The following is a 12,056-nucleotide window of genomic DNA, read 5'->3' as shown; positions in this document are numbered from 1 at the left end:
AAAAAAATCCAGACCTGGATTCATACCGTTTCATCACTTACTGTGTCGCCTCAAGCAACATACTCAACTCCTCTGAATGCTAGCTCCTTTTGCGATATAAAGATAATTAAAACTGCCCCCAAACATAGTAAGAGCTCAAAAAATGTTAGACCCAGTACTGACTTTCTACTGTTTTTCAACTGATGATTCACTTTTCTGTTTTCCTTACCAAAATGGAGGGAAACAACCTACATATCTTAATCCTACCTCCCTGGACCACATGGCAAACAGCTCTGTCCTATGATTCAGGTGCTTTAAAACACTGACCACACCCTTTACTCTTTCAGTTCCGGTTAAGTACCCAAGTCTCTTAATTATTTTCCCTCCATAGATTCTCATCTTCATTTCCTGTGGAAACCACATAACCCATCAAGAAATGGTTCAACGGTACTGTCAGTGGACACCTTTCCAGGTTGAAAATCAAAGGAAAAAATGTGGTAAAGCACAGTTATCCTCACCACAGAGAAGGCTGTCTTTCCACCAGCACACACTCATGGGTCTCAGGACAGAGGTCTGTATCCACTCCTTCCCTTCTCTCCCACCTCTCTCCCTTCACTAGCACACCTCCAGGTACTTCAAACTGCACAAAGCAACTCTCTGCACTGCCATCCATTTAAGATGCTATGGAAGAAAAGTGGTAAAAGTCATTTTGGGGGGAGATAGTTTGCTCTGAACGTAGGCAAAAGAGTGGGGAGCAAGTGCCCCTGTACCACCAGGTTGCTGAGAAGGCTATCTGGTCTCAGGTCAGAAGCAGCTAAAGCAGCCTGGGCTGTGGGTGCGACAACTGAAGACGAGTGAGGCCACACACACAACCAACTTCCACCAGGGTACTCACTTCCTGGTTTCTGTGTGAGCTCCAGAACTGTCTTCTCCCTTACACCCAGAGGTAAACTCACATAATATGGAATTCATTTACAAAAGGTAGGCTATGTTTATTTACAGTCACAAGCAGTTGACTGACTCAGTGTGACTCAAACCACAAAGAAACCATTTCTCCTTCACTCCATTCTGAGTCCCAGGGTTGGCTGGGGCCCAGCCTGGTAGGAGGGCTGCTTGCGGACCATTCACAGGTTCACAAGTTTCTCATTGAGGGCAATTTGTGACTGCGTGAGATTGGCCAGGTAGGTCACCATCAGCAGGTCCTGGAAGAGAAGGAATCCAGGATGAGTGAGGGGCTGGGTAAAGAGTGAGCAGAAAGGCTGGTCTTGGCCAGCTGTATGATGGACACTGGGTGAGGGCAGTCCTGGATAAACAAAGAGCTGGGAGAGGCTGAGCAAGAGTGAAGGTGGAAGACAGGAAGGAAATGCCTGAGAACACTTTGTCATCTCTACTGATACACCTAAGCCACAGGAAGCAAGGAAACAGCAGGAGGGGAATCTCGGAGCACCTGTGCTCTCTTCCCCTGAGCCTGGACTGCCAGGGGGCCAAAGGCGGAGCCTTGTTTCCTCTATCCACTCCAGGTCACCTTTCCCAACCCCCTCCACAGGTGTATGGCTGAGGTGGGGGAAGGCACAGGCTCCCAGAAGCCCAGGGATGGCACTCACGTTGATGTTGCTGTTGAGCATGGTCTCGAAGTCCTCAGGAACTATTTTGGGTACTTGGTTAACCAGACTCATCAAGAAGCGGCCCACGGTATTGTCAGCTGACACCTTTCCAGACTGAGCACCAAAGAGTCAACGAGGAACAGTTAATTCTCACCACCGAGACTGTCACTTCACCAGCACATCCCCAGCCATCTCAGAGGGGAGATCACGCCCTCCTCCTTCCTTTCCCCTCCACTCCTCACCAGCACGTCCTCCGCATACTGCAACACTGTGCTGAGGGCATCCTGGATGCGGGCCGATGCCCCTCCCACTTGCTGCAAGTCACTGGAGAGGCCAATTACCCGGTTGGGGCTAAAACAGGTCTTCATGATCAGGTCAACTGTGGCAGCGGGTTGGGGGTAGAAGTGACACAGAGAATTCAGTCATCCCATCGGGAAAGAGATCTCTAACCACCTCCCCTTGGACTGAGTCAGCTTCCCCAAACCCCCCTGCCCTGCCCTTATTAGCTTTTCTTTCTCTGGAGAGAGTTCAACTCCTACACCCAGTATGCTAATCACTGGTTCTGGTCTCATATGAATGGCCGTGTAGCCTCTGGTGGTGATGATTTCCCACCTCTAACAATTTCACAAATAATTCCTTGAATCCCATTTCTACTGAAGAATGACTTCTAGTCATCACAAACCTTACATCAACTGTTCCTCTTAACACACCCAAGGCCCTCCATCCTTGTTACAGAACAGAAACCCCCTCCCCGGAAAAATGCCCAAGACCTAGAAAGCGGGTATGGGCAAGTCACTCACCTCCAATGCGTTCAGTGTCATAATATGCATATTTCACTGTCAGAGGGGTGAACATCACCCCCATGGTCCTCCCAGGAACACCCATTAAAGTGCTGGGGAGAGAAAAGCCAAGGTTAACAGAAGGACTTGGGAGGGGGTTTCATGTCTAGTTCAGGCTGGGAAAGCAGTCATACCAAGAGTATGGCTTCCAAGGTTCTGAAAGAAGAAAGCTGGGCCACTTGAAGCCCAGAGGGCTAAAGGGAACAAGTCACTTTCTTCCCTTAGCTCATTCCACACACCAAACCCTTGGCCTGAGAGAAGGGACTCAGCTTTTGGACCGGGCCTGGACCCTTTATAGAGAATTACTTCACACACTGAAATCTCAGTGTTGAGGACAGGACACTGGATTTCCCTGTGGAACTAGCTGCCTAGACATCCTTCCTCACAGAAAGAAGTGACAGGACAGGTCTTCTCTGGGACCAAGTTACTCATCAGCACTGATGAAAAAAAGTTGACTCTGGCCCATCAAGATCAGACTGGGTGCTGTAAGTCATCTTAGTAAAGATGACTGCCTTTACTATGTCAACTATACTTTCACTGGATCTTGAGGAGTCTGAAATACCTGGAAAGGCTAAGAAATCACGCAACAGCTATAGGTTAGTGGTACACCAACTGGCCCACGAGGACGTGACATCCACCATCTCTGTCCTACCACGTACTAGGTAACTGGTCACTTCAGTGTCAGACACAAAAATGGCACAAAGTTAAAGTAAGAGATGTGCTAACAAAGGGCTTCATTCTAAGCAGAAAATATAATCCTTCCAACTCCTACAGCCACCCCGTCTTCGGCATGCCTCTAGAGCCTTTCCCAGTATCTCCCACCAACCAGCATTCTAGCTGCTTAATGTGCCAACAGGGTAATGTTACTGTCATCCAAACTGTACTTTATCCCAGGTTAAAAGACATGTTCAAAACAAGGACAGCCATTCTTTAATCTGTACCGCCCTGTGTCCTGTGCAGTTTTAGTGATAACGACAAACTGAAGGGCAACTCAGAAAATCAGTGAATGTGGAGAAGAAATCATGACCAGAACACTGTGTGAGGACCGGCCGTAGGAGTTGTATAACAGTTAACTTCTAGAAAAGATGACAGGAAAAACGAGCTTGCTCAAATACCTAAAGGGCTGCCCTTTGAAACTGGTTATGAGCAATGAGCAGAAATTTGGGTAGGCAAGGATCAGTGAGGGGAAATTTCAGGGACAGAGTTTGTTTTGGAATAAAACCTCTCCAGTGATAACTCCTGAAAGTGAGGAAGGGGCTTCCTTAGGCAGCGAGCTGCACACTGAAGGATGACACCTGCGTGGGGTGGAGGCGGGGGGTGGCATCCAGGCACAGTATGAATGAGGTAGCTTTTCATGCCCTTGTCGCCCAAGACTCTGGTCACCTGACGTAGGCCTTAATGCTCATGCGGCCATTCTGGAGGCTCGTGTCCACTGTGAGGTGAATGGGGTTGGGGGCTTCCCGGCTGTAGTACTCGTGGATCAGCACTGAGTGCTCTGTGATGTCATGGCCTGTAGCATACCTGGAAAATGGAACACAGCTGTGGACTCATGTCTACGTGCGACAACAATACCAAACAGGATGGTGGCATGGGTGTCTCTGGGTACCCAGCACCCCTAGTCGGGGTGTAGTTATACCCCCAGGGACAACACATGCCAAAAAAATAGGCACACTGAAAACTGTATCAAATCAAATAAAGGCTGCCTTAGAGCTCCTGAAAATTCTAAGTCACCAGCAAGGCAAAAAAGACTTGCTCAGTAAAAGCTGCAGTCCAAAATAAGTATTCTTGGCCTCACAGGATCAGAACCGCCAGCAAAACACACTGAATTCACAGCTCCTTGAGATAATACACTTTCAATACTCTGTCTCCAAAAGAGGGTGTACGATACCTGGTCAGGTGACAAAAGATGTTGGCCATCAACCACTGCGACTTTCCATCCCCTGGTCCCAACTTACCAGCCCAGGATGAGCTCATTTGGAGAGACTTTCTTGTGCAGTTCATACATGTTCTTAGCAAATTCCATGTCAACAGCCACCTGAGAAGGAAGGCAGGAAAGGAAGCTAAGAAGCCAGAAGTCCACAGCAAATGGATAAACAGGACAAGAGGCCACTCCCAACAGACAGAAGAGGCCCGGGAAATATGTACAAATGGGAACGAAGCTCTTTCACTGCAGCTCTAGTTATGAGCACAACACACTGTGGCGCAGGAGGGGCCTCACGAAGAGTCCAGCAAATGAGGAGCTACAAACCACACGGGGGTCTCAAATTCCCACTCACCTCATCTTCTGACTCGTTGTGCGGCACTGAAAAGCAGTTGGTGACTTCCACTGAGTGCTTGTCCACGGTTCCTGTGAGAGAGTATTGTCCATGTGTTATAAAGCCTTGGGCTCCCAACTGTCCCAAATGCTTTCAAGAGGTCTCCTCAAAGTCAAGGAAACAAAAACCCAAACTGGGCGCATAAGCTCCAAGTTCAGCCAGGAGCACCCATGGAGACAGGATTTTCCAGAGAAATGAAACTCTGGAGTAATCTCCAAGTCTCTTCTTTAACTATCAGCAAACAGGGTCTATTCTTACTTCACAAGGTCTCCTTTTGCCTGTCTGTCACTTCCTGCTACCAGTCCTACTCCAGATCTTCACTATGTGACCTTCATTTTTCAGCCTCCAGACTTTCTCCTTAATATAATTTCATCTGCAGAGCTCCCTGAAGATTCTAATCATGTCTATAGAGACCACTCACATAGTAGCCTATCCTGAGGGCACAATTTTAGGGCGTTTCCCCTGTACCTCCCTTCAGCCGTGGTCCCACAGTCATAACCTTGACCCTACCATCAACCAGAAACCTTCTCCCTGTGAACCTTAAACATCATACCACAAACTTTTATTCTTCTAGTTCTGATGATACTTTTACTCTAGCTACATTTGTTTCTTGTCCTCACTAAGACTGCTGGTCCCTTGACCTCTCCATTTTTTTTTCTCATCTACTGGCACTGCCCACCCAGGCTTCAAGTGCTTCCCTCTCCACCACAGACCACAATGTTGCCTATACCCATAAGCATCTGTTTAATTCCACTTCACTATGGTTTCTGCCCCCTTAGCTGAAACTATGCCCCCAAACCAAATGGATACATACTTCTTTTTTTAAATTGAAGTATAGTCGATTTACAATGTTACATGTGTACAGAAAAGTGATTCAGTTATGTATGTATACACATACACACACATATATATTCTTTTTCAGATCCTTTTCCATTTTGTTATTACAAGATATGGAGGACTTCCCTGGTGGTGCAGTGGTTAAGAATCTGCCTGCCAATGCAGCGGACATGGGTTCGATCCCTGGTCCGGGAAGATCCCATGTGCCGCGGAGCAACTAAGCCCGAGCGCCACAACTAGTGAGCCTGCGCTCTAGAGCCCATGAGCCACAACTACTGAAGCCCTCGCATCTACAGCCTGTGCTCCGTAACAAGAGAAGCCACCACAGTGAGAAGCCCACACACTGCAACGAAGAGCAGCCCCCACTCGCCACAACCAGAGAAAGCCCGCGCGCAGCAAATTAGACCCAACGCAGCCATAAATAAACAAGTAAATAAATTAAAAAAAAAGATATCGAGTACAGTTCCCTGTGCTATACAGCAAGCCCTTGTTCTTCATTTTATATACAGGAGTGTGGATACATACTCTTTATCCTATTCGACCCCTTGTCAACAGACTTGACCACTTCAAGAATCTGAAATAGTTAAGTCTTCTGTATTTGCATGCCACCATAACACCCTTCTACTAGAGCATTTATCACATTATATGCTAATTATTTGCATATAAAGGTACATCTTCATCTTGAATTTAAGGTTAAGAGTAGAGCTTGTTTGATCAAACTTTGAATTCTAAGTACCTAATAGTTTTACGGTACATAAAAGGCACCACTGATTTCATTTAACCAAATGGAATATGTCTCATGAATTGATTTCTAACTGAAAATTTCTAAGTTCCTAGCAAGCAGAATCTATGCTTCATTCTTCAGTAAGCAATGCCTCTGTAACACCTAGCCTTGTACCATGACTCCATTCTGAAAGAGGATCTGAAAAATCTAGATTACAGTTGTTCTAACTAGGGTCACAAATATTTGGGGGCACTTAGCACAAACCTAGGGTGGAAAATTGTTTATTTCGTTAAATAGCTCTAGTGAGTTTGGAAAATTTGACAGTGCAGCTGAAAGAGCAAGCTAGTATTTGTCGAGTGCCAAGTCAGTGACGCAAGAACCATTTACTACAGAGGCTCAAAGCAGGGCAGTCACAGAATGACAGCGTACTTTGGAAGGTTAAGAATAGGGGTGAGGGTGGGGATATGGGATGAAGGACTGAGAGTGAAAGCTTTTCCTGGGAACCTGGAAGATGAGTGAAACTTAAAGGATAAAATAAGGGAGAACAGGCAAAGAGAATACAAAGGCTTGATCTGAGACAACTATGGCAATGCTAGAAAGATAACGGATCAACTGAAGTTTCTGTAAAATGCGACACCCTCAAAGATAAAGAGGGAGACAATGTGTGTCTGTGTCAGGAGGGTGCCTGATGTGGTGGAAGATGGCAACCAACAGCTGTTTTGTACCTAGTCTGTGCCAGCACAGTTAGATGCCTTCTGTGATAATTTAGTTCTCACAGAATAAATCTAAAGTAGGCCCTGAAGGAAACAGACTTAGCTAATATGTGCCGGAGTCTGCCAACAACTATCATCCTCTTCGCAATACACCAATTGTCTTCTACGATGGAAACTATTACACGTTCAAGGGTAAGAAAGAGAAACGATACGTGCGACTAAATTGGATTCACAAAAGTGTCCAAATTCTGTGACCAAGATGGAGTGCAAATTAATTTGATGGGACCAGCAGTCCCTAGAGAAAGGGGTATATTGTCAGAAATCCCTCTTTAAGGTTTCTCAATTTTACTGTAACATAAAATATCAATTTCCCAAATTTGGAACACGGGCAGGGAAAAGGTTATTCCTCCATGTGCACGTTAATACAAATAATAGATAATACAATTGTCTGTGTCCAAATGGAGAATCAGAGACTGCACTGGGGGAATGGGGTCCATATCTCACTGGGGACTAATATGAGGGAGACTGAGGAACAGAGGCTCAGGCTTAGGCGTTTAGGAAAGCAGAATATTACTGAAACCCTAAATGGGTTCATGCCAAACCGGTTTACTTGGTGAGAGGGATATCTTTTTACAGTTGTCCCCACTCCAATGCCAAATGGTTAGGAAAAACTTCTCTTTTAACATCTGGAAAATAAAGACATTTACCAGTAGATAAGGGGGGAAAACGTGGTCAGTGGTCTCAGGGAGTCAAAGGTTTTTGACGTCCTAGTCAGAGTTTGAATTCATTTTTCGTAGATTGGGACTAGTCATACTTGACGTGAAATGCTACTGGGAAGATTAAAGATAAAATGTAAATCACTTGGCACACAGTATTTAGTCAATAAATAACTACAATGGGGGTGGGAAGTGAGGGGAACAAGATAAACGGGAGGTGGGAAGTAGAAGAGAACGTCAATTCTCTCTGACCACTCACCCAGCAGGGTCCCGATGACTCGGGCAGCGCCCTCGTTGCGTCGCTCGTAGCTGTCCACGATGGAGGCCAAAATGACCGGGTGCAGCCGGACCACGCGGCCGCCAGGGAAGGGGCCTGGGAGAGCCGGGCCAGGCAGTGACTGTGCCGGGGTCTGCGCTGGGGCTGGCGCTGAGGCCGGGGTCTGGCCCGGAGCCGCGGTCGTAGCCGCTGCTGCCGCCGGGTCTGAGGATGAGGCTGGAGCCGGCGTTGGAGCTGGAACCGGCGCTAGAGCCGGCGCTGAGGCTGAGGCTGGGGCTGGAGCCGGGGCCGGTTCTGAGGCCGCAGAAGGGGTTTCGGTTGGGGTGGCGGGAGGCGCGCTCGGCGGTACCGCCGGTGTGGCCATCTTGTCGAGAAGGAAGGAGCGAGGCGCGGAAGGGAGTGAGTTGACAAAGATTAGGAGCACGATAGGCTGAACCTGCACCACGTGAACTAGATCTTTGTGCTTATTGGTTTCTGATGATGCTACTCACGGCTACAATTTTCTGCTCTGAGTTTGTGCTCTTTGATTTCGGTCCGATGCGCACTCAGTGAGAAACGAGCTAAGTAGTTCCGAGTAAACTTGAAACCGCACTGAGAGGAGAGAAACAGCTGCCACCAGATGGAGCCAGAGAGTGGCGCAAGGGTCTCAATTGGTACTTCAATGGGATAATCGACATCAAGGTGCCTTTTAAAGGACTTTGTTCTTGACAGCATCCTAAGGTGTCAATGCAGTGAGTCATTCATTCAACAATTTGAATATGTGCCAGATGCTCTTTTGGAGCTTGGGATATATCAGTGAACAAAACAAAGATCACTGTCCTTGAAAAGTATACATTCTACTGGAGAGAGACAGATAAGTACATTATAGAATGTATTAGGTGATAAGTGCTATGAAAAAGGAAAAAGTAGCTGAAAATAAGGAGGAAATCAGGAGTCGCGAGGAGTTAGAGCAGGTCAAAATGGGAATGTGAGATTTGAGTGGATTTAAAGGAGACGAGGGGTATGACCATTATTGGGGGGAAGAGCCTCCAGGTAGAGGGAACAGAGTGCAAAGGCCTTAAGGCAGGAGCAGGCCTGGTGTGTTTGAGGCTATTTCATGGCTGGAGTGTTAGGATCAAGGCGGGGAGTAGCAGGACATGGACCTCTCCATAGGGCTTGGGGAGCAGATCATTAAGGACTTCCCAGGCCATGTAAGGACTTTGAGTTTTAGTCTGAGTCAGATGGAGTTTTGAGCCGGGAGGGTCATGCTTTCAGTTTTAAAAGCATCACGCTGCAGTGGTTGGGAGTCCGCCTGCCGATGCAGGGGACACGGGTTCATGCCCCGGTCCGGGAAGATCCCACATGCCGCGGAGCGGCTGGGCTCGTGAGCCATGGCCGCTGAGCCTGCGCGTTCGGAGCCTGTGCTCCGCAACGGGAGAGGCCACAGCAGTGCGAGGCCCGCGTACCGCAAAAAAAAAAAAAAAAGATGTTCCCACAACTGAAAAACAAACGCTTTAAACTTTTAAAAGAAAAGCTTCTCCCTTTCTATCAATTTCACACATTTACCAAGAAAAAAAATAATTTTTAGTAAGGAGAGAAAAAGATAAGAAACTAGCTAGATGATTTAGCTTAATCATTTACTCAAATAAACATGAATTGAGTGACTACTATGCTTAAGGTATCAAAATAGGTTCAATGGGGAATATAAAAATAAATCAAGACTTAGACCTTCCTGACAAGATGTCTATTTCCATGGGGAAGATAAGTCAAGTACAGAATTAGCATTAATCAATAAGTTGGATTTGAATACTCACCCAAGATTTACAAAACGGTGACCTTAAGTATTTTATTCAACTTTTCTATCATTCTGTGTCTTCATCTATTTAAAGAGAATAATAGTAGTTTCTACCTTGTAGGGTGATTCTGTGTATTGTGCTGATCTTGAGGCTTGGTATGGTGCCTGGCATGTTGTCTGTGCTCAGTGATTATAGATAGTGTGTTATAGAAGATCAGAGAGGTCTGGGAAAATGAGGGAAACTTCACCAGTAAGTAGCTGCTTAAAAATGAAAGGAGAAATAAAATGGAAGTTCCGGGAAAGGTAGGAAGTTTGAAATAATAAGTAGGCGAAGGTGACCATTGACATAAGCACGAAAAATATGAAAGTTAACAAGAGAGTTTTCTTACATTGTTCAGCAAGCTGACCTCTCACCTTCTTCACCTCCTCCCCTTTTTTAAATCATTTTCCTCTCCACCCCAACTAAGTCGCCCTTGTCATCTGACCTTTTCTGAAATTATGACTTTAGGAATCCTACTCTTGAACAAACGCTGACTACCCTTTTGCACACAATAGTACCCAACAATTTTTTACCTAATAGAGAATCTCTGAATGTTTGGCCCTTCTTTGGTTCTTTCCTTTTACTTTTACTCATTTTATTTATTTATTTATATATTTTTGGCTGTGTTGGGTCTTCATTACTGCGCACGGGCTTTCTCTAGTTGTGGCGAGTGGGGGCTACTCTTTGTTGTGGTGAACAGGCTTCTCATTGAGGTGGCTTCTCTTGTTGTGGACCACGGGCTCTAGGTGCATGGGCTTCCGTAGTTGTGGCACGTGGGCTCAGTAGTTGCAGCTCGTGGGTTCTAGAGCACAGGCTCAGTAATTGTGGCACACAGGCTCAGTAGTTGTGGCTCACGGGCTCTAGAGCACAGGCTCAGTAGTTCTGGCACATGGGCTCAGTAGTTGTGGCTTGCGGGCTCTAGAGCGCAGGCTCAGTAGTTGTGGCACACGGGTTCAGTAGTTGTGGCTAGAGGGCTCTAGAGTGCAGGCTCAGTAGTTGTGGCACACGGGCTTAGTTGCTCCACGGCATGTGGGATCTTCCTGGACCAGGGCTCGAACCCGTGTCCCCTGCATTGGCAGGCTGATTCTTAACCACTGAGCCACCAGGGAAGCCCTATTTTTACTTATTTTAGATGGACAAAAAAGTTCTGACTGAGTTCTGCTTCAATCCCCTCACCATCTTGATTTAGGAAAATTAATTCTGCCTCCTCACTGCAGAAATGCTTTTCACCATTGGTAAAATGTCCCAAGAAGTAAAATGTGGGCAGCACTGAGCCTTGCTAGGGTGAAGAGTAAGAGAAAAAAGATAGGTATAAATAGCCTCTTCGTTGGGTTTTCCAGGAACCAGGGTTTTCACAACCATCAAAAAAAGTAAATTTTGTCTCTTCCTTTCCATCACTTACAGCTGTAATATTTTGCATTGCTTAATACCTCTAATTCTATTTTAATTACTGGCAGAAATGTCACATATGTTTCCCTCTTAAGTAAATCGTTGGCTTTTGGGATAAAATATTTAACTAGATAAACAGAGAAAATGTTTTCAGTTTAAGGAAGTATTCATTGATTCCTCTGTGGGGGCATGTTTTTTTGGGGGGGGCATGTTTTAAACAGAACTGAGCATTGAATTCTATCATATGTCCATCAGCATCTATGAAAATGATCATATAACTTTTCTTCTTGGATTTACTAATAAGTCACTTTACTAGGTTTCCTTATTTTAAACCATCATTGTTTTCCTGCAATAAATATCATTCAGTCATTATGTTATTCTTTTAATTTAGTTAAAATTTTAATTTAAAACTTTTGCATCGAAGATTGGTTCAAGATGGTGGAGTAGAAGGAGTTGCTCTCACTCCCTCTTGTGAGAGCAAGAATCGGAATCACAATTAACTGCTGAACAGTCATCGACAGGAAGACACTGGAACTCACCAAAAAAGATACCCCACATCCAAAGACAATGAAGAAGCCACAGTGAGATGGTAGGAGGGGCACAATCACAATAAAATCAAATCCCATAACTGCTGGGTGGGTGACTTACAACCTAGAGAACACTTATACCACAGAAGTCCAACCACTGGAGTGAAGGTTCTGAGCCCCACGTCAGGCTTCCCAACCTAAGGGTCCGGCAACGGGAAGAGGAATTCCTAGAGAATCAGACTTTGAAGGCTAGCGGGATTTGATTGCAGGACTTCAACAGGACCGGGGGAAACAGAGACTCCACTCTTGGAGGGTACACACA

General features: G+C 46.0%; 1 protein-coding gene across 1 annotated transcript; it reads right to left on the bottom strand.

Moving 5' to 3' along the window:
- Positions 1 to 946: 946 nt before the first annotated feature.
- EIF3F (eukaryotic translation initiation factor 3 subunit F) lies at positions 947 to 8,391 on the bottom strand. Its single transcript, XM_082629227.1, has 8 exons — positions 7,987 to 8,391; positions 4,699 to 4,769; positions 4,378 to 4,457; positions 3,806 to 3,943; positions 2,384 to 2,475; positions 1,826 to 1,962; positions 1,584 to 1,697; positions 947 to 1,181 (listed from the first exon to the last, which is right to left on the bottom strand). Exons 1-8 carry the CDS (start codon positions 8,366 to 8,368, stop codon positions 1,104 to 1,106), a joined length of 1,092 nt encoding a protein of 363 aa, XP_082485353.1. The 5' UTR covers positions 8,369 to 8,391; the 3' UTR covers positions 947 to 1,103.
- Between the last annotated feature and the right edge of the window lie 3,665 nt (positions 8,392 to 12,056).

Source organism: Mesoplodon mirus, assembly GCF_964341445.2.
Source record: "Mesoplodon mirus genome assembly, chromosome: 7".
Lineage (NCBI taxonomy): Eukaryota > Metazoa > Chordata > Mammalia > Artiodactyla > Ziphiidae > Mesoplodon > Mesoplodon mirus.
Note: the sequence above shows the minus strand (reverse complement) of the source record. Positions and strands in the feature narration are given on the sequence as shown.

Coding starts and splice junctions, on each gene's coding strand:
- EIF3F (XM_082629227.1), bottom strand. CDS start 8,368: ATGGCCACACCGGCGGTACCGCCGAGCGCGCCTCCCGCCACCCCAACC. Junction 4,458..4,698: donor ACAACGAGTCAGAAGATGAG/GTGAGTGGGAAT, acceptor CTTCCTTCTCAG/GTGGCTGTTGACATGGAATT. Junction 3,944..4,377: donor AATGAGCTCATCCTGGGCTG/GTAAGTTGGGAC, acceptor TCCATTTTCCAG/GTATGCTACAGGCCATGACA.